Source organism: Melozone crissalis, unplaced genomic scaffold, assembly GCF_028551555.1.
Source record: "Melozone crissalis strain CALT ecotype California unplaced genomic scaffold, PUWL_Pcris_2 ptg000027l_1, whole genome shotgun sequence".
Classification (NCBI taxonomy): Eukaryota; Metazoa; Chordata; class Aves; order Passeriformes; family Passerellidae; genus Melozone; species Melozone crissalis.
This window is the reverse complement of record NW_026535805.1, coordinates 6,646,743-6,673,823: the sequence shown is the minus strand read 5'-3', so window position 1 is coordinate 6,673,823 and position 27,081 is coordinate 6,646,743. Positions and strand designations below refer to the sequence as shown.

General features: G+C 42.8%; 1 protein-coding gene across 1 annotated transcript in view; it reads right to left on the bottom strand.

Moving 5' to 3' along the window:
* Positions 1-26,447, bottom strand: part of EML4 (EMAP like 4) — a 146,950-nt gene extending 120,503 nt beyond the window's left edge. Inside the window, exon 1 of the mRNA XM_054279392.1 lies at positions 26,336-26,447. Within this exon, the coding sequence (XP_054135367.1) occupies positions 26,336-26,360 (25 nt within the window). The 5' untranslated portion in view covers positions 26,361-26,447. The remainder of the gene's footprint in view (positions 1-26,335) is intronic.
* Between the last annotated feature and the right edge of the window lie 634 nt (positions 26,448-27,081).

The window sequence follows — 27,081 nt, the reverse complement described above, 5'->3', positions numbered from 1 at the left end:
CAGCAAATGAAATCACCCACCCATTCAATTTGGGAAAGTTATGATTTACAAAGTCTCTCTTCCCTAAACAGCAAACTGCAGTGTCACAGTGATCTCTTCCCCACTGTGCACCAATTCCTTTTTTTTTTTGTCCTTCCCTGGAAACATGTAATAAGACTGCATAATTTCCAAAGTAACCAATAAAATAAGCTTTCACTTTCCAAAATGCCTATAAATGATTTCACTTGTAAAAAAAAAAAAAAAAAAACCCAAATAAAAAAAAAAAGAGGCATCAACGCACATCCATTAAAAAAAAAAAATGTTTCACATGACACATTCATTCTCCAATTTCCTTCCCTGGGAAACAAAGAAATCCAAGAATGTAGATGGACACATAAACAACCTCTCCAGAAAGCACTTAATTAGACCAGCACTCATGATAAATCAATCAAATTCAGAGTACTATATTTTAGCTAAAGCTAATGCTACCTCTTCTCTTCCACACAAACAATCCAAATTCCTCCTGCATTTAGACCAATGCATAAAAATTGATGAGTTATTTTATAAGCTGAATGATGTTATTTCTGGGTCCATACAAGGCAGAAGGTGTGTGTGGCTCACAGAAGTTAAACTTTCAATAGTCTTTAGGGAATCAGCTGAAGGATGTGTTCTTGCCCGATGCATTATTTTAAGCTTGCTGAAAGCTGATGCAATACACAAAATGCACATCTTCCTTTCTTATTTTTAGCATGAGGATCCAACTGCTGCCCCATGCTACACCAAGGGAATAATAAAACAATCTTCCAAGCAAGGAAGAATTCTGCATGCTTGCTAGACAGGATAATTACACTGCCTGTACAGTACATGCTAATTGTACTTGGCTACAGACAATTAAACAAATACACTCAGAGGCTCTCATCTGACTTTCGAGCCACATACAGTGAAATTCACATTTTATAAACATTTAACTGGAAGTAAAAATGGTGAGGCTTATCACAGCTGTCACAGCTTCATGAAACTGAACCAATTAACAACAGAAACCCTTAAGACAATAGAGATAAGGGAAGCCTGCAATTACTCACAAAAACCTGACTGGAACAGACTGCAACGCAATTTCCCAGCTCCTGGAGCAAGTGCTCGCATGACCTCACCAAATCCCGCCAACACAGAGGAAAAGCTGCTGGTCCCTGCCAGCTGCTTGTTTAAAGTACCTGCCTGTACCTGGGAAATAAAAAAAATGCAGCAGCCAAGCCAGAGAAGCAGAGGGATGGAGTAGAGCAAGAGATGATGGTGGAGAAAATGCCAGTGAATCACAGAGTGAGATTTCCAGCTCTACATTTCTGATGCTACAAAATATTACTTGCAGTCTGAACTTTATTTACAGGTAGTCACACTTAGAGCTGCTCAAACTTCAGTCAGCACTTTAAATCTGCAAGGGGAAAAACACCAAAGAAAGGAGTGGGAACTTGTGCATTTCTCTTTTGCTTTGTGGTGAAAGTGGCTGCAATGTCACTTGGATGAATCTTTGAGACTGCAACTGAAATGCTTTGTCTCTACTCAACTCCACTAACTTCACCTAACAAACTCACAGACCAGGACCAGATCTTTATCACAAGCTTTTTGTGCTTATTTCCAACAGCACAAAAGGCAAATTAACGAAAAGCTCAATAAAAGCATTCCTCAAAGTGATGCAGCTGCACAGCAATGACTACATCACTAGGAATTATTAGAAAAGAAATTGTATTCTCCAAAATTAATTTGATGGCTGAATTTCAATCAGACACTGACAGACCAAGAAACACTTTTATAACTGCAAATCTAAGATTGCACCCAGGGGCAGAGATGAACATCAGAACTGCCTAAAAGTTAATGTTTTTCTCCGAACTGAAGTTACTGACTAGTATCAGAAATTTTAAGATTGCACATGATCTTGATTAGGTCACCACAAAGACCCAGACCTCCAGTGACTGTATACAGTGAAAACCGAACACATGATTCTTCCCTGCAGCACCAGAAGGGGAAATTCCCAGCTGCAGATGAGCTTTTCCCTCTCAAAACCATGCCCAAATTTTCCCCAACGCCAGTCTCTCACTGAAGCAGCAGTTTAAGGGGAACTTGCAGCCCCTTCCAGCAGATACAGCTTGCTGCTCAATTCCATATTCAACCACTGCAAGCTGAGTTTCAGGCAACATGTAGAGAGAGGGGAAAAAAAGCCCTCCCAAAAAGCACCAAAAGCCAAAAATAAACAAAACAAAGAATAAAAAAAAAACAAAAAAAAAGCAAAGCAAACACCCCAAAAATCCCCACCCACTCGTCACTGTCAACAATGAAAAAAAAAATTAAAGATGATAAACATCTTCCTTTAGGTTAAACTAAATTGCAAGTTTTTCTCTGTATTTGACAGCAGATTATTTTCAGAAGAGTGGCTACCCCTCAAGGTATGGTGAACATAGGTACGAATTCTACTCAAAACTGAAGGTATTCTCTTTATTGTAAGCACTCCTGCTGGCTTCAATATATACATCCAGCACCTTGAGCAACTGATCATTATTTTCTGTGCTTCCAGCAAACTCAGGGATAAAAGGGCAATGTTTAAGGATAAAAGGGCAATGCACCTCCATTTGTATTTACTCCTTTATGTATTCTTTTACATTTGGCAAGTCAATGTCTCTAGTACCATGCACAGCTGTATAAATTTTTCCACATTCATTCCAATAATTCTTAGGTTTTTATTTTGCACAATTTTGTAAAAAGGCTATTTTTTATATAACTTTCCAAAACATTGTATAAACACTTAGGACAAAAACAAGCATATGCAAATTTTCAAGAACAATTTTTTGCTTATTTCCAGCATACACAGTTCTGATCTCTGCCACCACCACATTCTTTGCAGGTGATGTTCTGACCACTGCATTTGCTAATACAAGTCACTTATGGCATACTGAAAATGTATGTTCATTCATTAAGGTGCATCTCAGAAGATACTTTCCTTTCCATAGATTTTGTGGAATTTAAGTCATCTACCAAACACCTGTCCACTAGCAAAGTCAATATACTTGTGGATTTTTTGACAATGAAAGCTGCTTGGCTTAATTAAAAGGCAAGCAAATGCACCTTTGGTTGTGCAAACCTTCTCAAGTTCAAAACCAACAAGAAATGGAAAGAACACGTAAATAATAATGGAGTGAGATAAGCAAAATTAATGCATTAATGCAGAGCTGTGGACATATATATACCTGTTAGAATAGGTCTCTCAATGCAGCAGACTGTGGTGGGTGCTGGGTGAGCTTGACAAGGGGAAGGGGACAGAGAGGGAGGTGTCAGGGAGGAAGAGCAAGAAAAGTGGAATAAAATCTGTGCAATCACCATAACATAGGACTATCATACTAATCCCCCCTTATGACAGGAGTGTTGGACTGAATTATTCCTGCCTTAATTTGCTGCGCAAAGCTGGAAGGCCTGCCTCTGCCCACACAGCCATCTCCCCTATTTGCAACTCCACTCCTCACAATGACACAGTGGGAAAATTCTCCACAAAGCTCTCGGGCATCCCTTGTTCCCGTTCCCATTTTCTTCCTAGAGAGTTCACAGCTCCATGGTGTTCAGCTGTGACTTCCAACACTCACTCAAGTTGTCTCACTGCCCGATAAAACAGGACCTCTGCCCCTGTCTCCACCAAACCCTGCCCAGAGCTGCACCTCAAGGCTCAGATGAGCCCAAGTCCTTCAGGATGGTTGTGCTTACAGATATTGGGCTGATCCAAGCCAAACACAAGGTCCTTTTCAAAAGAGGAACAGTTTACAAAATTAATTCTAAATAACAAACAATTCTTTGCCGTCACGTCCAGAAGAGAGTCTCACAAAGTGTAAAGAAAAAATTAAAAAAAACCCCGTACATTTAACAGTTTTAAAATTTCAGTGACTTTAAAGCATAAATGATCTAAAAATAATTCCAATATGCTGAACCCTCATGATGCTTTGCATTTTTACTGCCATACATTCTCCTTAAAGCCTCTCTAACTCAGCTGCTTTTCCTATAAAACAGCCTCCACACACAGCCAGTGCAATAAAGCCTAAACAACGTAAAATAGTGCCAAAAAAATTAACTCAAACCAATTGCAATTTTCCCTTAAGCTTCTTTTCAGCTCAAATCACTTTGAATGTCACACTTTCACAAATCTATATTGGTTAAAAAACTAGATAACAAGATCCCTCTGCTTGACTGTTGTCTTTCCACAAACAATTCCCAATTCCTTTTTAAATGCAATGATGCACTTTAGAAGTCTACAGTATTAACAATTTCCATTCCATTAACCTGTTTATTAAATTTGCATTGCTCAAATGTAAGGATTGGGTGAGAGAAGAAGATATCCCATGCCTAAAAGTAATCTTATGAAAAACTGGCTGGGTTATCGGGCTTCAAATGCAGGGGTTGTGGTCTAATGCTCCTGCTGGTGGCTGATCTCAATTTTGCCTCCTCATGGGTCAGCGCCCAGGACAACACTGCTTCATCTGGCCAGTGGGATGGAAACACCCTCATCCTATTTAAGAGTAATCAATACCCCACTCCTAATGCAGTTTAAGGAAAAAGTTCAGATCACATTATATAAATTACTTCTGGGTTGAGTCACCACCCCTGGGGATATTTAAATGCCATGCAGATGTGGCACTAAGGGACATGGTCTAGGGGTGGACCTGGCTGTGCTGGATCAATGACTGGATTTGACCTTGGAGGTCTTTTCCAACCTGAACAACTCTCTGAATCCATGACATCAACCCTGGGGAGGACTGAAGTGGTGGGGTGTAGGGCTGCTGCTCCCCAGCTTCAGGACAAACTAGAAAACTGGTTTGACACAAGTTTCACAATATTCCACAAAAACAAACACAGTCTTGCAGCAGTGCAGGACAATCCCACACAGCCATTCAGGCTGGGATGACCAGCACAAAGAAGCTGAAGATCCAGGTGAAGGAACTGGGAGGGGTCAGCAAGGGGCCCTTGCAGCAGCCAAGGCTGCCCACACACTGGGCTGTCTGAGCAGAACTGCAAGCACCACACTGGCAGAAATTATTATTCCCGTCTGGGGGGCAGCCGGACACACGTCCAGTTTGGTATCTTCCAGTACAGAGGGGATGGGCCAGCTGGAGAGTCAGTGGTAAGGATGCACATCATGTATGACCAGAGGCTGTGAGAAAAGTCAAAGCAGGAGCCAACTCAATTCTTCACTACCTTGAGAAGTGCCAACTACAAGAAAAACGTGAATCAAACTCTCTTCAGAGGTGCAAAAGGAAGGGGCAATAAAGGAAACTCCAACTCAGACACTTGCTTTAGCTTTTGAACACCCTCAACCCATTTTTTTTTTCTTTGTACCCAGAGTTGTAACTTTTTCTTCTAGATACTCAAAACTCAACTGGAGCAAGACCCTGAGTAACACTATCTGGTTCTGAAGCCATCACTGCTGGGGCTGGAGGGTGTTGGACCAGATGACCTCCAGTGGTTCCAACCTACATTTTTCAGTGATTCTATGATCTATTCTAGGACAGCATGCATGGTATAGGATTACAAATGTAATACACCAGCAAGCCAAAACATACTGCCAGCCAAAATGCAAGAATAGAAGATACTACTCTATGCTCTTCTGACATACTCTTGTCAGCAGATGCTCCAAAATGCTGTGTCAAAACTCATGGGAAAGGGGGGAAAAAAAATAAAAAATTCCGGAAATGCAAACACTCAGTTGCTTTGACATATCTGTACATAAGGACTTTGACCTTAAATATGGCAGATCACATCTTTCTGTGGCTCACCTGTGAGCAACAACACAGGTAGTACACATGCAGTGGCACTCATCTGGCATGAAGGGGAAAAAACATCTGGGACAAAAGGTAAGGGTCTTGGAAACTTTTAGAGATTCTAGTTGCTGTTTTACTGCCACTAGGGCCTATTCTGGAGTCACAATTCACAAACTGCTTTATTGACGTGTTTGAACAAATCCTGATGTCACTTTTTGCATATATGTATCACTCATTTTGTCTCAGTCAGAGGTACTTCACTGCAGGACATCTTGAGGAAAACTAGGAGAAGAAATTTGTTTGTTTAAATAGAAGCATCTGATAGCCAGCCAAAGTCACAATGAACAGTCTGTAACAAACAGCCTGGGGAAAATAGATTTTCTGTAACACAGCTGATACAACAAACCTCCCTCCAATATAAATGTGGCACTGGCGTCTGGCAGAGCCAGGAGGGCTGTGTTTGGGAATGGAGACCACTGCACATGTTGGGTCAGAAATTCAGCTGATGTTGACTAACAGAACCCCATCAAGGAGAGGGGACCTGGCCTGCTGTGCTTTAGTTGTGTATGTTGAAAAAACTTCAGTAGAGTCTGATGTGATAACTCTGATTTATGCTGATGGACAGTCCTCCCAGCAGAGAGTCTGTCAAGAACATGGCAAGGGATTCCTTGTTTTAATATCTGATCATTTAAACCAAGTTGACAGAACTTGCCCCCTCTCTGAAGAATGTGAAACCAGTCTACTCTACACACATAGCACACAGAAGAAAAAATTACTTTTTTGCTAAAGAATATAATGAAGATACTGTGTGTCTAAAGTTCAAGTTAGCTTTAGAAGTCTAATTGAAATTTACTGTGAAGGCTGGAACCTGGCCATAATTTAGGTGGAACGGATGAAAAGTGTAGCTGCCAGTAGAACCCAACAATAAGACAAAAGCCAGCAATAAGCTGTCTCTTATACAAACACAGATCTTCCTTCTTCCTGTAGTCACAAAAACATTTCTAATCTACTCACTGAAAGGTCTATTTTCATTTGGAAAAGTAATATCTTGAAGAATTTAATTTTCACTGATGGCCTGTGGGGAAGAATGAAGGGAGACAAAAAGAAAACAGGCCCATCCAGCACTACACCTCCAAATAAAATTCACTCACTCCATATTTGTTCAAGTTGTGGGCCTTTTCAAACAAGCCCACAAGCAAATCATGAAGACTGAGGTGAATGGACTTGGGTGAAAATAACTTCAGAAGTTAAAATACTGGAGAATTCATACACTAATGTATAATAAAAAACAGAGGTTGAGACATTCTGCAGACACTCAACCATTACCAAGAATGCATCTCTGACATTTGGAAAACAGCCTGTATTGTAGGAGTTCTGCATGTGCTGTGCAAGCAGTTATTGAACTGAGTGCCATTTTTACAACCACATACGTGAAAAGAAGGAAAAGAAAAAAAATCCTAAACATGTTTGAATCCACTAAAAACACCGCAAAGAAGCTAAATGCTGAACTCCTCACCATTCTTGCCAGATTGCAAATGAACATTTTGAGCATGCATTAAATTGTTGCAAAGCTACCTACACCGATAGGTTAATCTACATGCAAATACACATTCACTGAAACAGTTTTTGTAGGCTCCCTGATTGAAAAGAAATACAACACAAAAATAACTCAACTAACATGTGTCTGCAAATCAGCCAACAAGCAAAGAATAAGCCCTGCAGGAACAGACGCAAGGGGAGGAACCAAAAACCTAAAAACCATTGTGAGGGCATGTGTGGCAGAATGTGATCGGTAACTAAAGATGCCAACACTTCTCAGTTTCTAAATTCCTGTCTGCTGGCTTGTCAAGTGTCACTTACAAAAATGCAGCCCAAGCAAATGAGACTCCATGTCTCAAGATAGTGTAGCATGAGAAATATAGGATTTAAATAGATATATCTGGATAATTCATTTATAAAATAGAGAAAAACTGAATAACCACTCAGACATTTGAACAAAGTATGCAGTTGCATCTAATATCAGTACTAGAGTTCATTAAATTAATTAGGAAGGTTATACAAATAAGAAGTTTAGACATGTCTACTAAAATAACAAGAAAACAATTGTACAGTTGCACTTTCTCGACCCACAGCCATCTCCAGGTCACTTGAGAGTTGCTTATTTAGACAATTAAAGTAAGTAGATAAGGCCACCAAAAAGACCTGGAGAAACCATTATCTATCCAGACACAGAAACATAAATCTGAAACATTTATATTTAAGCATTTTAACCAGAGAACACCTGTACAGGGGATTTTTAAACAATTACATCCCTTAGTTAGTAGTTTTATTAGGGAGCATCAATGTTTTTCAGAACCAAGAACATACCTACCATTTTCTTCTTCACTCACACTAAAAACTTCAAACATACCCATACAGAAAGGGCAAAGTGATCACAAGTGACTTTCAGACCAAAAAGTATCCATTTATCAAGATATACATGCCAAAAGCCATAACATGCTTTTTTGAGCAATGCTGAGGAATTTCTTTCTCTATGAAGAAATCAACTGTATCACTGAGCTTTAACACTCAACAATCCTCTAGATTTTTGTGCAATGCATCACCTGCTCTTTCAACACATTTTGGTTATTTGTGCAATCACCTGTGCTCCTAAGGCATCCTCTCCCCAACACATCTGCTTTTAATTAAATATTTCAGTGTTTCTTTCAAGATCTAATGGTGCCTCCTGTCCTGTGCCAGCCCACATTTCACCTGAGGAAATACCATTAGCTTGTGTGAAAGGACAGGCTGGGGGAGGCAGGCATGCCTCACATTTACAGCATCCCTCTCCTCCTTTCAAATCTTGCAACCTCATACCTGCAGCAAATCACTTCCATGTGGGCCTGTGCCACTCATTCCTGATTTCTACTCAAAGGCAATTCCTGCTGGAAGACTGAATGACCAACTCAGCCATGTTTTAAACTGATTATGCACCCACCCCACACCATCTCCCTCGAGCTCCACACAGAAAATTGGCGCTGATGTAACTGACTGAGCTACACACTTCTACTCCAAAATACAGTTTCTGTCATAACTAACTCCAAGACATCACACACACCCCCTCTACCCCAGCCTTCCATCCCTTGCAAAGGCACAGGTGGGCAGGTTTTGCCAAATTCCGCCAAATTCCGAATGGCTGAATCTCACAGGCACCATAGGAAATACCAGGGAAAGGAGTCCCCAGAGAAGAGAGAGCTGCTGGAGGGTGCGGTGACAGTGTCTTCCTGAAACCCTAATGCAGAGGAATCACCACAAATTTTAAGAAATGCCAGATGGTTCCTTACTGCTGCTACAGCGGCAATTTAAAAAATGCAAAAACGCTTGCGAAGAACACCACACCATGCAAGCTAATTGGGCTTACATGTCTAGGCAAGTCTTCCAGGTTAAATACTCACCAAACTGAACTAATTTTAGAATTAAAAATAATTAACAGTAGGTAGGGCCTCATTTACAAAGCAGCAATTCTGAGGGGATTGGTATAACAGCAACTGAGCAAACAAGGCTGATATTGCAAAAGCTCCTTCACTCCCTTGTTTTCTGAAAGCAACTGCAAGGAAACAACCTCCTCTTTATACACTAGGGCTTGTGAATACATTTAAACTTACTCTGTGTGAGAAACAAGCCAGTTAATGGGAATTTATAGCTGCAGAGGACAGCTTTCATCTAAAATGCTAAAGGACCAGGGCAAAGGTTTCATAGAAAAGTGATAAAATCCTTTACAAGTATAGAATTTGAACCAAAAGAAGTCTAAACCACAGATAAAGATGACCACAGAAATAATTGAGCCTATGAGAAATACCACAATATCCCTCTCTAAAAGACCATAAAAATGGTACAGTCAGAAGCATGAGAAAAAGCTTACCATTAGCAATCCCAGTCCTCCATACTGCTAAATTCTGCTCCCCTTCTAATCCTGGCCTCTTTCCTAGCAGCATTTCAGAAATAGCACTGCACAGGAGGTTCTGTACTCCAGAAACTATATTACTCAAACTGTACTTTGCAACAAAGATGATGCTTTTTGAGAAATCAAGATGATTTCTCTTAAGCAGCAGATATTTGTTACATCATTGAAACTGATCTGATTTTTTTTAAAAAATACACACATTTGCACTTATTGTAAAAAGCACACACCACAGAACTCACTTGGCCTGCATGACAAAAAGAAAATCCCCATTTTGCAGACACAAGCAGTTAATACCTCAGCAAAGCACATGAAGAACATCTCTTTAATTATATGGCCCAGCCAAAGGCATTGGGGGAAGCTTCTAAAGGCTTAAAACCACAAGGCTCTGAAGCATTTTGTATTTCACATGACTCCTGAACAATCAGTAATTTAATCAATATTTAGCCCCAAGAAGTAATAAAAGAAGGATAAAGTTTCCAGACATGGAAATCAGTTTTCCAAATATTCTGATTGTTCTGATTATTCAGATGTTCCAGATATTCATTGTGATTGCCATGGCCAAAACTAAACCCCATACTTTCCTCTGCCATCAAGTAAATACAGTACATAGGGTTTCTTAAAGCCCTGAAATTTGATTTTGGGGAAATAAATAAAAACAAGGAGGATATAGATGAAAAAGCAACTTGGAACAGGCACTTTTTATGCCAAGCTCATCATCTGTGTTATTAATACATTGCATATGGAGCCTATGTGATGTTTTGAGTGAAATTAAACATAAAGAATCTATTGACATGGGTATCCCTCTTATTTCCTACAATAGAGACTTATGAAATACTGTTAAAATACTGTGTGAGAAATTAGTAAATAAAAAGATTCAAGGAAAATGCTGTAGGATAGACACAAATAGTAAGAACTGAAATTATCATCCTGAATGAACTTGATGGTGCTCTATCATAAAGAGTACCTATCATAAAGAGTACCTATCATAAAGAGCAAGCCAGCAAGGACTAATGAGGACCAGAACTGCAATTCAGGCATTCCACATGGGGATCAAGACTGATCAAGGTGCCCAGGGCAGGTGGGTAAGAGGATTACTACAACCCACCCCCAAGGGAGCCCCAGGTGACCTCCCACACAGCAACAATTACAGCTTCATTAACGAAAACCTAAAATTACATTTTTCTCACCTTGCCATGAAAGTGCAGCTGCAATTACTGAGACAAAATATTCAACCACTGCCTTTGACAAAATGAACCAAGCTTGCGCCTATTTCCAAGGTTCCTTTTGTAACACAAGGCTATTAAAAGAGGTCTCATGGAGCAGAGTAAGCTGACAAGCTTCAAGAGTATGCTTCTTTCAAAAGGAATTCCATGCTGCACTACTGTCAGCAAACAGAGCCAAGGTTGCAAAACCACTTTTGTTATAATATTTTTTGCACGTTTTCAGAAGTTTGCAACTTTCTCAAGTTTTTCCCTTTTTATTTGAAAGATTTCACATTCACTTTGGGAACTCTCTCAATAGGCATCTGAATATGATTCTTAAAATACATATTTAAAAAGAATTGTACTCTAAAATGGGATCACTCAGGACTAAATAATAATGTATGAAAAAGTCTGGATGACCAATCCAAACCTGACACCCCTGCTAGTTCAAGTATGCAACCAAGACTTTGGGAATGGGATTTACAAGTGAAACAGAATCCTTAGGGTTGGAAATGACCTCTAAGCTCATCAAGTCTGACCATCAACCCATGCTCACCACCAAACCAAGTCCTCCAGTGCCATACTGATTTTTGAACACTTCCAGGGAAGGTGACCACCACTCCCCTGGGCAGCCCATTCCAATGCTTTACAACCCCTCCTGTGAAGAAATTTTTCATAATGTCCAACCTAAAAGTCTGCTGGCATAAACTATTATTTTGCACTCTTTACTTTTTTTCTGCTTGTAATATATCTTTGGATTTGCAACAATAATGAAAGAAAAAAAAAAGAACCAAAGAATTCTGAAGAAATGGAATATAAAGCAAATTATAAACCAGCAGCCTTCCATCTGGAATTATTCAGAGGCACATATGGTCATATTTTTAATGTAGAAAAGTTTTGTAATCTGATACTTATTTGCCTTTCCTATGATTACCTGCTCTACAACACACTAGCTTTAGAATATGAAACTCAAAGTCAAGTCTTATAAATGAAGTATTAGGTTTAAATTATTGACTCCTTAATTTCAGATATTTCCATAAATCTACAATCTAAGGGAATATATGTTTTCCATAAAATATATATTCTAAGGGAATTAGGTTGGCTTATTTTTTCATTTAGCATACAGCAACAGTAAAATGAAATTAAAACACATTTTCTCATCTGGAAGATATGCATAACTGCCTTTATAAGGACACCAAGACAATGATAATTAAATGGGATAATTAGATCAAGTTTGGGGTTGGTTTGGTCAAGAAAACAATACAATGTTCGTTTATATTTGATTTTTGAGAAGACACAATGACATAGGTGGATGTGTAAGATCAGGCTTTCCCAGAAGGTTTTGAGAAAGGATTTTCTTTCTGTCTTTTCACACACCCTTTTTGAGAGAGGCAGGAGGAGGACAGGGAGAAGTGGAGGGAAAGCAGCAGAGGGAGAAGAAAGTGGCTGGGATTTGGGGAGTACTGGGATGTTCAACAGCATCCGACTGCCTCCCCCAGTGCTCTACCAGCACACCAAGCTGCTCTTCCTCCCCCACAGCATCTGTCCTGCAGTCTTCACACCTCAAGGAGATATCTTCACCTCTGGGCTGTGCCTCCACCCACCACGCAGGCACCAGGAGCTCCACAACGGGGACAGCCGGGTCTGCGCAAGGGGAACCAGACCACAGGCTGGCCATACTGGGCAGCACACACCCCAGGCACCTTCGTTAATTTCTTTACACAGTGTTATCTTCACAGTTTCCAAACCAGGTTTTCAGACCACTACCTGCCCACTCACTTCCCCACATCCTCCAGAGACTCAGTGACAAATGGGTCCTGCCAGTAACCTGCCACACAGCCACCAACAGTGACCACCAAAGCCACAGGCAGTGGCACTGTGCAGCCCCTGCCCCTGGGCTCCAAGAGTGACCACCAAAGCCACAGGCAGTGGCACTGTGCAGCCCCTGCCCCTGGGCTCCAAGAGTGACCACCAAAGCCACAGGCAGCGGCACTGTGCAGCCCCTGCCCCTCAACTCCTTGGGGACAGCAAAGCCCAGCCTGCAACACTCAGCATCCTAAAGTTCCTCAGCAGGACACAGGGGTTTCTCCAACATGACTACAAGAAGAGAGCTCCTGCTGTCACCCTGGATGTAAGAAAGCCATTACCAAGAGATAAACCATCTAGCCTGGAAACTCAGACCAGGAATTAGCTGATTTTCTTGCAGAAACACACGCATTATCATGTTGATGGGCACACAGCTAATCAATCCTAAGTATTTTATACAAGGAATCATTTGGCCTTCAAGTGCTCACCTTTTGTTTTCCTCACCCTACTGCCCTCAAACACAGCCAGTACTCAGTATTCACCTGAAGGGGTGTTATAAAAGCAGGCTGAAAAAAACCAAAAACAGCAAGACTCTTCTGTCTTGCTTCCCAAGAAGCCATGGGATGGGTGCAGCTCTCCCCCAGCACAGCAAGGTACCATGGTGATGATCTCACACACACAGAGCAAGGCACACTCCCATATCAGCGGTGCATTGCCCACCCTCCAAGCAGGGAATGCACTGAGAACACCACCAGAGCTCGACTCCACCTGGTTTGCTCTTGCTGACACCTTCAGAAATGTTTTTGTACAAACAGGAACACTGACCTACTAAAGGACTACAAATTACTGCCTCAAAACTAAAACTGAGGGTTTTTATGGTAGGTAGAAAGTAGATAAACTGCTCAATATGCAGCTTACTCAAAATGGAGTAGAAAAGTGAAATGCAAAATGAGAGCAGAACCACACATGGCAAAAAAAAAAAAATCACAATATGTAACAGAAGAGCTGCACTACCTCTTGGTAGTTATAACTACTCTCTATAACTGCTACAAGTCACTTGCTAGAGCAATAAAAGAGGCAGCACTAGAAAGCACCTAAATACAACTCTGTGTGTTCAATTACAAAACTTATCTCACAAAAGATAAGTTTCCTATGAATTACATTGACACATGTGGGTTCAAAAAACCACTCTCAGTAATAAAGCAGATACAACATACACTATGCATGTGAAACAGTGTGCACAGCAAGAAATCATTAACTTTAACAGCACAAAACACAAAAATTAGCTGTAAAAGCAGCAGAGAATCTCCAGTGATCTGATGCGGCACTTCCTTCTAAGTTTCACCTTGTACATGTGTAATTGCTGCAATAAAAGTCCTTGGAAAAATGGGTTACGTCAAACAAAACAGTCAAACCAATAATGATTAACAAATAAGTGGAATGTACCTCAGAGTATAAAAAACTAATATAAATGCATTTATGATTATGTGTGATATGTTGAAAAAGTGTAGCTCTAACAAGTTTCTAAACACAGAAAGTTACCTACTCTGTGTTCTACCAGCATGGAAGATGGTCCCTCAAAGTTTTTAGAACATAAGCACACATGAAAAATTAGAAGAAGAGAAGAGGGTAATGAAGAAAACCATATGGCAGCCATTATATTACTAAATAAGAGGGATGGTTCTTGTTAGAAGAGAACCAAAGAGCAGAATCTTGTTGGACTGAACAGTATAGTGCAACAAGCAGTAGCCCCCTCCTGCTCCAGGATCCCTGGAAGTGGCCCAGAAAGACATCAGGCTATCAGACATCAAGGTGATTGAGTTTTCCATTTCGAGAATACAAATGGATCACATAGCACAAGAGCTAAGTGACCAAAACCTACTCTAACACCTGTTTCCAAGAGACAGAAAATTGCTTCTGTAACGCTGAAACCACTGGAAGTCAGCATCTGAGGAGAGCACAGGTTAGAAAAAGGGTAACATGACAAAGCAGCCCATGGAAGCATGGTGAGCATGGCAAGCATGTTATACACAACCTCAAGAGCTGTCCAGCAAAAACTTGAAGTTAAATGGCATTCAGTAAAAACAAAACAATATTCCACATGGAATAAAAGATTGAAAAATCACAACAAGGCATCCACAGAGGTACTGGAGAGGGGATGGGCGGTTCCACAGAGTGTTGGACAATCTGGGTGCTCACAGTGAGGAGCACATGTCACAGCAGTCTAATACAACAGGAAGAAACACAAGTTATTCCGCAGAGCATCCCTCCAGCAGGTGCAGCTTGTCAGCATCCCCATGAAATCCCCATGAAGGGAGTTCACCAGGGTGGCTCCTGCAGTCTCCCACTAGAGGCCTTCCTTCCAGGGGCAAACATTTTCCTTTCCCTCCCTGCTACCAAACTGCTTGTTTACAAAGTCAAAACCATATGTGAGATGTAATTATTAGCATTTCCTCTATTTTGCTGAACCCCATGGGAGTCTGTGCTGTCACACCACCCAGCTTCCCTACGCATCCCTCAGGACCACATCCACAGGGGAACCAGCAGAGAGAAGCAGAGATGGTTTCCATCTCAAGGGTCCTGCCCCGAATCCCAGTGGGATCTGGCCCTGCTCCCCAGTGTGACAGTGCCCATGGGCAGCACAGGGCTGGCTCAAGGCCACCAAGGAGCCTGGAGGAGAATGTAGGACACAATAGGAACTGCTCGTGACAGAGAAGGGGGGTGTTAGCACACACATGAAAGCTGATGAGGCAGATGGAAATCACTATGAAATGGCTCTTTCTGCACCACTATTTCTCAACAAAGAAAGATGCAGATCAAAGGCAGGAACCAGTACCCAAGGCTGTTAAGCCAGTACTGCAACACAAGGGTTGGTAACATCCCAGAATAGTTAAGCTGATGAAGAAAACTTGGGGTTCAGAGCCAACAGGGAAGTCTTAGATGACATCAAGCCTACCCGTTTTTCTGCTAAAAATACATACCCAAAGATTGTATGATAGTACAGAAGAGCTGTTTGCCAAAATGCAGCTTCTTAGCTGCATTCATCTGAGGCAAATCACTTTTTATAGAAATTCCCCGGCTAATGAGTTTAACTTTGAAGGTATTTTGAGTTTTAACCCATATGCTGCATGTAAAAGACTCCATAAAAAGCAACATGGCAAAGAGCGAAAAAAAAAAATAAAGCTACTTCAAAGTTAGCCTAAAGTTTTTCAAAACCAAAATACATTCTGCAATGCTTAAGATAATCAAGATCCAGTAATACTGACAGGAAACCAAAAGGTGCATTAATCACACACACAAAAAGTAAGTCCAGATAGGGCTACATTACATAAGAGATAAGTTATATATAAGGTGAGGGTCAGGCTCCCAGCAAACAAGTGATACGACACACAAAACTGCATCAGGACAGGTTTGAATTTGATATTGGGAACAGCTCCTTTACTAGAAGGGTGGCCAGACTTTGAATCCTTTAAATAAAACTGGGGGAGAGGGTAGGGGATGTCAGTGGGTGTGTTACTGTGTATATACACAGAGAGGCACCAGAGTCTGGAAATTCCCCAATTAGTTCTGGAAACTAAAATAAGGACTATTAAAATTTTATCTGTTTAAATTAACTTCAATTAAAGGCTGAAAGGCAGACATAAGTGTTCTTATCAAACACAAATCTGCATGAATTGACAAATACAATTTAGGCGGCAAACACTCTACACAAGCTTTCTTGTCAATTCCCTTTCACTTTCCTGCAATCCCCTGTCATTTCATCTACAGCTTTGGAAAAAAACACCCCCTTTGTGATCTACAGGAAACAAACAGTAACACTGCCTTTCTTTCACAAAAACCAGCAGCCAAGTTAGAGCCCTTCTGCAGGTAAAGCTGCTGTACCTATAGGAGCAGGAAATTGAAATTTCTACTGCAAATAATAATTAAGTAAATGCTGATAATTAAAAGCATGTTAGCAAGAATCTCTACACAAAAACCTGTATCATTTAGCTAGGCAATAACTGAATTGATAGGCAGAGATAAAATCTCCATTCTAACAATGCTACAAATACCTTAATCCAGTAGTAAACAGCTTACAGTCTTTGTTTCTAAGGTGGAGGATGACTTCAACATTTGACTACTAAAAGTCAAATAAAATGCCCTCCCAAACTCATACAAGCAGAATACTATACACACATCCAAACATTCTTGTAGCAGAGCCACAAGCCTGGCACACACACACACAAAATCAATGATCAAATAGCTGTTCAAAACTCATATGACTTGATATAAAGAAAAACTGGTCTCCTATCTCCAGTTCAGTAAGTAGGATGCCAGATTAGAGTCCCACACAACACCACACCAGCTCACTGAGAGAATACCCAATGAAAAAGCAATATAAGATTTCTCCAAACAAATATTTCCTAATGCACACCATGACATTTAACCCATAATAAACCATTCTGCAGTACACTAAGATCAAAGATTGGTAACATCCACCAACCTGATGCCCACAGCTTGAATCCCTCCAGAGTTTAATTAACTAACAACTATTAACACCCAAAGGTTTGGCATCTGAAAATGAAAAATGGAAGTCTACTTCAGAGTTAAATTTGTCTTTAGATGAAGCTTGGAGCAACCTGGTTGAATGGAAGGTGTCCCTGCCCACAGGGACACCTGGAATTAGATGATCTTCAGGGTCCCTTCCAAGCCAAACCATTCTGTGATTTAACAATAACTTTGAGTCCATATCTGTCCACATCATGAATAAAGTGGGATTGTTTTTCAGTTCTTGGCTGGAGTGGTTCTAAACTTCAGAGTTTACAAATTTGAAGATTGCCAGCTTCTGTTTTCTGTTTTCTTTGCACCTAAACCAGCTGGCAGACAAAAGCCTGAGGCACGATGTTAACCTCACACAGAAATTATCTCCACGCTGCAACAACTGTCCGAATGAATCCTAAAAATGTGCATCAGTTTGTAACACCATTACTGCTTAATATGCTGGAGAGACTCTGGAAATGCATCACCCAAAGCTCTACAGCACTTAGGGGCCAGCATTTGTTTATTCCTGTTTAGAGTTTGTACCAACAATTCCGATTAGTTATTCTAGCAAACAGCACAGGAATAGTACCATGCTGGAAGACTATTTCTAATGAACCACTAATAAGCCAAATAAAGTGTTCAGGGGCAAAAAAAAACTTGTTTTACAAGAATCTGAACTGGTTTTTGCAACCATACCTAAGACCCACTTTTCTCTATGCTTAAGAGGAAGAGAGGCAATTTGTATTTTTATAGTTCCTTGGAAAATATCTCAAATCACCCAACTCTTTGTTTAGAACCAACACTTAATCCCTCCAAGCATCTCTCAGAAAATACTACAGTCACAGATTATAGAAAAGACAGAAAAAAGTCCAGATTTGGAGAACAGTGCTGCCAACATGTCATCTTTCTTCAATCTGTCATATAATTTTCATGGAAAAATGCCATCATTAAATGCTTAGAAAACAGACATGCAGATGGATTCAGTGCTGCTTCCTGCTTAACCTGTGAAAGAATATTAAAAAAAAAATTCAAATTATAAAATAAAAAACAAAACCAGAGTTTGTACTGCCTGTTACTGTCCCTCTTGCCTCATGGACATGTTTAGAATTCAGAAAGCAAGCACCACAGCCACACAAACCACTGATTGCCTGCCAGGTCTCTCTGATGGCATTTGCACAACACACTCTGGGAGAGTAGGGGAGAGCAGCTCAATGCAGAATTTCACAGTTAAACAAAGTTGTAATTACCTCCTTGTTAGAGCTCTTGTTTAAAGAAGCTAAGTGATACTACACAGGCATGAGTATTGCAGCTGAAAGAGTTTAATTTATGGTTCTGACCTCTGGAGGTCCCTCCTTTCCACACCTCTCTTTGGAAATACTGAAAAGCACATTTTTAGAAATGCTCTTCTGAAATTCCATTCAATCAAATTGTATACAAACAACTCCCAAACTGTACCAGTGGCAATGCAAATCTTGGGTTCTAACGAAGGAAATATCCATACAATGCACACAGAGCAGGAAATGGCATGGTCTGCTTGTGACTGAAAAAACGGGGGATGGAAACAAACTCAAGCCCATTCTACTGCTGTTCTTTCCTACAGAGATGTGCACAAAGCTCATCAGAACATTGATGAAAAAGCAACATTTTTCTTCTGTTCTCAATAGAGAAGAAAATTAACACATAGTAAACTGTAAGGAAACTAATAGTCCTACCATTCATCTTATGTATATTTGGCATTGTTTAATTAGTTATGAATGTGCAGGCTTGCTTACCTCAGCCAATGAGTAATTTAAGCATTTTAAAACAATTTCTAGTACCCTTACGTCATGATCTCATTAAAAACCATAAAAAGTGGTGAAATCATTACCTCTTTGTTTGGACAGCAAATATAAATTTCTTGTCAACAGCCATTTTCTCGCTTTTGTGTCTCAACTCAGAATAAAGAAACCCAACTCTTTTGTCTTTAAAATTACAAGGTTCTCATGAAAACACTTTTTCATTTACTTTAACTAAACCACATTTTTAGATCTAACTAATTTACAGCATCCCTTTAGGGAGCCAAATCTGGGGCTTAGAATCATTTTTTTCATTTATCCACTGGGTTCCAAACTCCCAGTTTTCCCAGAGGATTATGGAGGCTTGCCAATTTAGCTTGATGCCTTAAGACTGTTTACACAAATCCAAAATACAATCAAACATAAGCCAGTCTGGTTTCAGCCTCCCCCTGCCACACTTTTTAAGCTCAAAACTGGCCAGAGAAATGCGAACCAGCTCCAGGCTGGAACACTGTCTTTAGAGCTATGAGTGGAGCTTCAGCAAAACAAGAGAACCAGGTGACAGACAACAGTGAGTATTTTTCTCCAATTTAATTCATAGAAAATCCCATGTAATTCTACAAAATATTTCACATCCATTTGCAGTGCACAGCTGTTGTTCCTGCTCTTGCCCCTCACATTGCATTTCCATTATGCACAAGAGTCACTCACAAAGCACAAGCAGCTCCAGAAGGAAGAGATAGTAAATACAAAAAGTAAGCCTGCTTCTACAATAAGACAGATTTGCACTCAAAAATATCCTGCTAAAGAAGCTACAGGAGCGTGCATTCCACATCACTCGATGGGGCAGGAAGGCAGGGAACACCACCAACCAAGGAAAGAAGGTGGATTCTCCAAACACTTGGTGAAAGCTGGCTGTCCTTCCCTATGGACAGCACGGTCATGCAAAGCAGAGCAGTGCAGCCCATAAAGTCAGGAAAGGGATCAAGAAACCAGCAGTTAAAGAACAACAAGACACAGCTATATTTAGTAAACAAGTTACGCTGAAACTATCCAGGATAAGCAAAAGAGGCAAACCACAGAGAGGCAAAACAATCAAAAAACTGATTAAAAAACCCTAGCTCATTCAACCCAGTAAGGAGACTCAGGGCAGAAAGCTTAATATTGTAGCACTCACTGATGGTTTGTAACACGAATACTTGCACCACGGAGCAAAAAAAGCCACACAAAAATAACAAAGGAAGCAGGAAGGAGGAAGAAAAGAAAAAGGCAAAATGAGAAAAAACTTTCTGTATGTTCCAAGATTAAGCAATAAACTCAGTTTTTTTAATGGTGATGGTGGTGCTCTCCACATCCCATCCTTTCATCAGCACCACCCATATCCACTTGCACTGACTGAATGATCTGTTCAGACTCCCAGCTGCTCCATGGACACAAGCTTTTGCAAGCCGAATGCCATGTGTGCACTTCCTAAAGAGCACTCAGGCTTTCAGAAAAAAATTGCTCATCACCATGTGGCGTCCAGTTATCCATCCTTCAGCATTCAATTAAAGAAAAGTCCAGGAAACTAGAATTCTGCATCAATTTAAAGAAGCAGATGAAGAAAAAGAGGCAAGTAATTCCTCTTTTAACTCCAGGTGCTCACTGGAGGAAGAAAAGTGAGGTGAGCAGTGGTTCCGCCTGAGCTCCTAAGTTACTGTACAAAGGTTTCTTAAAAAGGAATGTAATGAAGCTTATGAAATAAGTTCTTTATCAGGTGATTTTCACCTCCTAAACAGAAGAATGTCCCTACTAGAAATGCTCAACACCAGGAAGAGCAATGAGCAATGAGACTTGCACTGTCATCATACATGCCACGTACTATAAAATTAATTATCCTCTACCAGCCTTCCCATTACATTATGTGTGGGTAAAACAGGAACAACATTCTTGGCCTTACAATCGCATTCATTAAGGATTAGGTTTAGCAAGGACCTAAAGAGAGACAGGAAAAATAAACCTCAGTAATTGATATAAAACAACCCCAAGAAGGGAAGCAGCTCAGAGGAGCAAGGAGTGACATGCAGATCACCCTGTACTTACTAACAACACAATCCATCATAATAATAATGATGTTTACAAAACAAAAGAACTTCAAAGAACACTGTTCTTGCCCAATTTTCCCCTCTTACGTACTTCATGATATAAAGCATAAAAAATCCTCAGAGTAGGTTCTTTAGGCAAGAGACAACCCTGTCAGATAACTCTACTGCCATATCAAAAGTGTTCAGTTACAGAATATGAAAAACACACTGTAAGGACAGAAATTATTCTAAGCATCCCAAGCATTAAAAGCCCTTCTAAAAGAGAAAGAAATTCTAAGAGAAAGAGTTCTAACAGGCTCCTGTGTTTGAGACACTACTCACAACGAGAGCACATATTGCCAATTACTCTGTGCAAAACAGAATTGTTTTTTAAACACACAATCCTTTGAGTTTTAGCTGGCTAGAGAGCAAAGGGTTCCTCCTCACTGCACATGGACTAAGGAACTCTAGCAAAAGGTGAGCCGCAGCCACCAAGTTTCTAAAGCAAACAGCCTGTTCCCTCCTTGCTGCTGGAGTTTAATCTCCCCTGGCACCAGCCAAGGCCATCCCTCTCACGCAGGGGGGAATGATGTCCTGCCAAAGTTTTTATTTTTCTGAAGAGCAGCACAGTGACAATAGCGCAGAGCAGTCCCACGAGCAGAGCCCTGTGAATTAGGCTGAGCTCGCTGTTGCTATGAGCAATCGCATTGCAGCACCACGGCCACTTCTGCAGTCTAGACGGGCAACGATAAAACTTAATATTCTAGCCCAAATACATGACAAATACCCCACACACTCATTTTTCTCGGTAGTGAGCCCAGCCAGGGATGAATCATCATGCACACACGCTTTCCAGGCTCACGGCACCAGCGACCACAAGATCCTCTCTGCCTGAGCCCTGCAGCCGCTCTGCCCCCACAGACTGGGGGCTTTGGAGAAGCCTTACTGGGTTTCAGCAAGGCCACAGGTTCAACAGGCACCGCTGGTTCCTGCAGGGCTGGGGAGCAGAACATACTCCTAACACTGCCTCAGAACCTGCCTGACACAGACAGCTTCTGCACCATACCCAGGAGAAGAAATGGGGCAAAATGATATGAACTTACCTCCATGTCACCCCCCAGTAAGTGGTTAGCATATAAACTGTAGTTAGTAGCACTACATACACAGTGACAGTTTCTTTTTTTATCATTTTGTGCAATATCTACATTTTGTTCTCTTTTATTATGTCTCCAGTTCTTCCTCCCGTAACAACAGCAGAGCAAAGCATTGGTCTCTGCTTCATAATTTCAGCTCTCCTTTACTTTCTAGTTCTCTGAAAACAAAATGCACAGGCTCAAAGAATCTTTTAAAAAATTCCTAAATTATTCCGCTTGCCTGAGACTTCAAGATAAGAGTGATTTTAATTTCTCTGTGAAAATATTTTCAACCATAGAGAATCCTTCAGAAAGACTCCTTCTAACCTTCAGGGCATCCTGCACAGCTGCACAAAAGCCATGGCTTGAAATCAGAACTTGAAACTTCTCCATTTTTTTATGAGTTACTATTCTGCCACAGACGTCAATAATAGAGAGAGTCCTCTTGAAATGCTCTCTTCCACATTGTCATCACACACTGGTGACAAACTTGGAAAAGGGTGTTGTGATTTATTTACTACCATCCGGTTAATGTTTCCATATCTTTGTTTACCACGAGTTATTGTCACAGAGTCCCACGAGCAGAAGCGGTCTCAGAAGGGAGAACAATGCAGCTGCTAAAAGCAATGGAAAACTGTCTAGCAAGAGCACTCCCTGCTCAGCAGCCCCAGGCAGCCTGTCACGGCTGGCTCTTCCCGAGCCTAAATCGAGCACATCCCACACCTTAGGCACCTCAGAGTGACCCAGCAAAGTCACCCTCGGAGCTGACAGCGCCACCTGGTCCCACCTGCCCCCAGCTGAAGGCTCCCTCTGCTCCCCTCCCACACCTGCCACGCTTCTCCCACTCCCCAACACGCCAACTCAGGCAGAAACACACCGACACAGCAGGGGCAAGCAGCAAGGCAGTAAAGTAATATAATCTCTGATGATACCTAAAAACCAAAATTATTATTGGCAAAACTGTCAGTCTTCTGCAGCCCTCTGATGGGCAGGTCTGAACCAGCTCGCCCAGGGGCTCGCAGGCACCAGTGGGAGAGTGGAAGAGACTCAGGGCAGCAGGGCAGAACGAACAGGAGCCAGGCATGAAGCAGAACAACACTCATTGACAGCCTTAGCTGCACTATTTCCCACAAGGGCTTTTCTATTTGCCTTTTTTTTTTTTTCCTAGTGCTAGAACTCTCTGCTTGACTCCTCTGGCAGAACGAGCAGTGCTTCCTGTGCTCTGATGCAGGTCTGTTTCGATGAGGACCCTGAGAGGCAGGGGAACTGGCAGCACCAGAGCCAGACGCCCATGCTGTGCTCCTGCCTCAGCCAGGGCACCAGGCAGAGCCCAGGCGCCCAGCCCAGGCCCACAGACTCCTTGTTCCCATTCAGGAGCACATTCTCTGACTTGGAGGGATGCATCTGAAAAGCAGATGGCCAGAATCCACTGAGACCTCTGACAACCATCACATTGGTAATGCCAAATGTGAGATACAACTGTCCTACTTGAGATAATGCATGGGATTCAATAAGCACTGTGATATTCTAAATGTACTCAAGTCACAGCAAACGGGAAATAACTCAGTGCTTTATCAAAATAATCAATACTTATTTCAACTGTGCAAGTTAACTCAACTCGTAACATATAGATTTATTTTTTTATTGTATACAGTAATTGTATACTCCTAAGTAGAGTGCTAGATAAGCACTTACTAAGCCAATAACCAAAACAATTTTCTAAATTACATATGAAATGGTTTCTTTCATCTGTTTATTCTCGTAAAAATTTCAATGAGGAAGCCAAAAGAAAACAGCTGCGTAAAGTATTTTCAACTGCAGGAGACATGCAAGAAGGTATTTCTGCCTCTGCTAGAGGGCACAATCTGTAATAACATTTTGCCTTCCAGATAATGACAAGAGGCATTAAAAGGACAACTCGCTCTCTAATAAGCTTGCTTGACTGGTTGAGCATGCACATACATAGACAGCACAGTTTTGCCAACAATAATTTTAATTAATTTTTACATTTCGTTCTAAATTACATTAATTTATGGCCTTCCTAAAAGACATTTAGCGGACAGCTAATTAAATCCAAGCCATTAGATTTTAATTAGAGACGTTTAAAAAAAAAGGTCTCAGAACAATTCACACATCTTTGTGAACTCTATGTGCTCATTAGCAGCTAGAACAGCCAACAAGTGATTATAAATACAGAAGAGGACTAAGCAGCATGATTCAAACCTGGAAACAAAAAAGTCACGAAAAGTTTCATACTTCAAAGCAAAAGATTCTGGGAATGCCCTCCCCTTAGCCCAAGTCCAGAAAACCTCTGCGCATCAGTGCTTGCCACAAAAGCAAAATCAAAGGCCAACTAGCAGTGAATATCATAATACCCATTTTAAAAGGCTGAGCTGAGCTTAATCCTCATTAAATTCACATAAAATCACAGCGCCTTCCTGAACAAACAGTGAAACAAATTAAAGGTCCAGATGGAGCCCCTCCTTAATAAGGCACATGGGATGCCCCAATGAGCGCATCACGGCTCCAGCACAAGGTGCTGGGCCACCCGACGGTCCCACGGCACTGCTCACTGAGAACCTCACTGCGCAAGAAAGCAACGCTTTATTATTTCACAGTAATTGAGTTTTTCCTACTTCCAACAAAAGCCAGTTATTTCTAAATATCGACCTCTCTCGGGACCAATAGCGCACGAGTTAAAAGCAATATCGGTGCGCTTTGATATGGTGATCAGTTCTTCTGCTGGGTTAAGAGGTTCATAAATATTAACCATGGCACATTTGCATATGTCACCCACGGGCACAATCTTCCGTCGGAAAACTGGGAACAGAACCCGCACAATTCCTCCATGTGTCGCTTCCTGATCCCCAGATCTGAAATGGCCATGGCAGTCACTTGAGCAAGGACAGTATACCTGGCCAAGAGCCAAACTACCAAAGCATACTGTTAATTATGGTGCACCAGTTTGGGTTGGAGAGATGCCCAAAATGCTGGAGTTGACATTTCAAAAACCTGAAAGGTTAGGATCACACTCAGAAGTATTTAAATGAGTCAATTTTTCCAGAAAATTGAGAACTATTCACTGTTACTACAGATTTTACGGGAGTGACGTAAAAATAAATTAATCTTATTTTTAAGAGGTACAGATTTATTATTCTACAAGAGATGGAGTGAGTTTGATTACGAAACGCCTGCAATAGATGCAGCGGGAGTGAATACGGTGAGAGCAGCAGGTAGGCAGCATGGCAAAGCCGATGGTCTTGTAATTTGCAGAAATGGAAAGTTACATGGTTTACAACTCTAACATTTGAATGTATATGCAGTTCACACGTGTAATCAGCAACACCTGGTAGCACATGCAATCTGTCCCCCGAAAAAGTAAAAAACCAGGCTGATTTTTGTTTCAAGAAGCTGATGGGAATTTGCCGCAGCCTTCATAGTACTGAAGGCAGCGCAGCCTATCAGTTTTCTGGCAGCATTTACACGAGCAAGCAGTAAATGTTTTCGCTCACGCCACGGCTCCGGCAGAGGAACCTGCCGCCCCGGCAGCCAGGAGCTCGGCTTCCTCGGGCGCACGGACGATGCTCGCACACCGGGAACTGCCCCGCTAACATTCCCGCGGATGCCGCCAGCGCCCCCAAGTTTCCAGGGGTGCGGGGCTCCCTCGGAGCCGCTCCGAGCCGGGACAGGGCAGAGCTGCCCGCGGCTCCCAGCGCGACACCGGGCCCGCCGCGCCCGGACCGACGGCGTCCCTCCCACCCCGGAGCAAAAGGGAGAGCCAGAACTCAAAACAACATTTCTAAAAACCCCAAACAACCTAAGCCAAACCATCAGCCCAAAGGCAAGCAACTATTTCTGGGGAAGCGCAGACCCACGGCGAGGGAAGAACAAAGAAGGCAAGTGCAGCCGGAGCTCTCGCAACAGATGGTTTGAAGCTGACCAGATTTCGCGCTGGCATCCCCTCCCCTCCCGCCGCGGGCGGTGTTCGCACGCACCGGCCCGGCCGGCCCCGGGCAGCCCCAGCCCGCGGCTCCGGCATCCCCGCCGGCCGCAGGTGCGCGCCCCGGGCCCCGCCGCGCTCGGGCTGCCCGCGCCTCGTCCCGTCCCGTCCCGCCGCAACTCACCCAAACTCCCGGCAAAACCGTCCATCTTGCGCGGAGGGAGGCTGCTGCCGGACCCCGAGGCGAAGCCGCCGTCGTGCTCGGCCGGGACAGGTTCATTCACCCGCGGAGCGGCGGCAGGCAGCGGCGGCGCCGCAGCCCGGCGCTCGCAAGCCGCCCGGGGCAGCGGCTCCGGCGGCTCCCCGCGCTCGGCGGCGGGAGACGGTTCCGGCGGCTCCTCCTGCCGCTACTGCTCCTGCTGCTGCTGCGGGGCCGGCGCTGCCCGGCTCCGTCCCTGCGCCGCGACCCCAGCACGGCGGCGAGTGCCGAGCTGCTCCCGCCCCCGCCAGCAGCGCCGCCCCAGCGCCCCGTGCTGTCGTGCTTCCGACTCCGCCCGCCCTGGCAGCCGCCGCTTCCCCTGCGGGCGGGCCGGCCCCGCAGCCGCCGGCGGGCGGGCGGGCAGCGCCCCGCGCCTCGGGCCGGCTCCCGCGAGAGCTGCGGGCGCGGGGCTGCGCGGGTCGGGTCGGACCGGGCCGGACCGGACCGGACGGGCTGGGATGATACGGGCTGGGACCGGACGGGACGGGCTGGGATGATACGGGCTGGGACCGGACGGGACGGGCTATGGCCGGGCAGCGCCAGCGGCAGCGCCGGGGCCAGCGCAGCTTCCCCGGCGTGGGTCAGCCGGGAGCAGCACTCGCTTTACCTTCAGAAGCTCGTGCTGTCGGACGGGCTGTGGGTGGGTTAATCGGGCGACTTAATGTAACCAC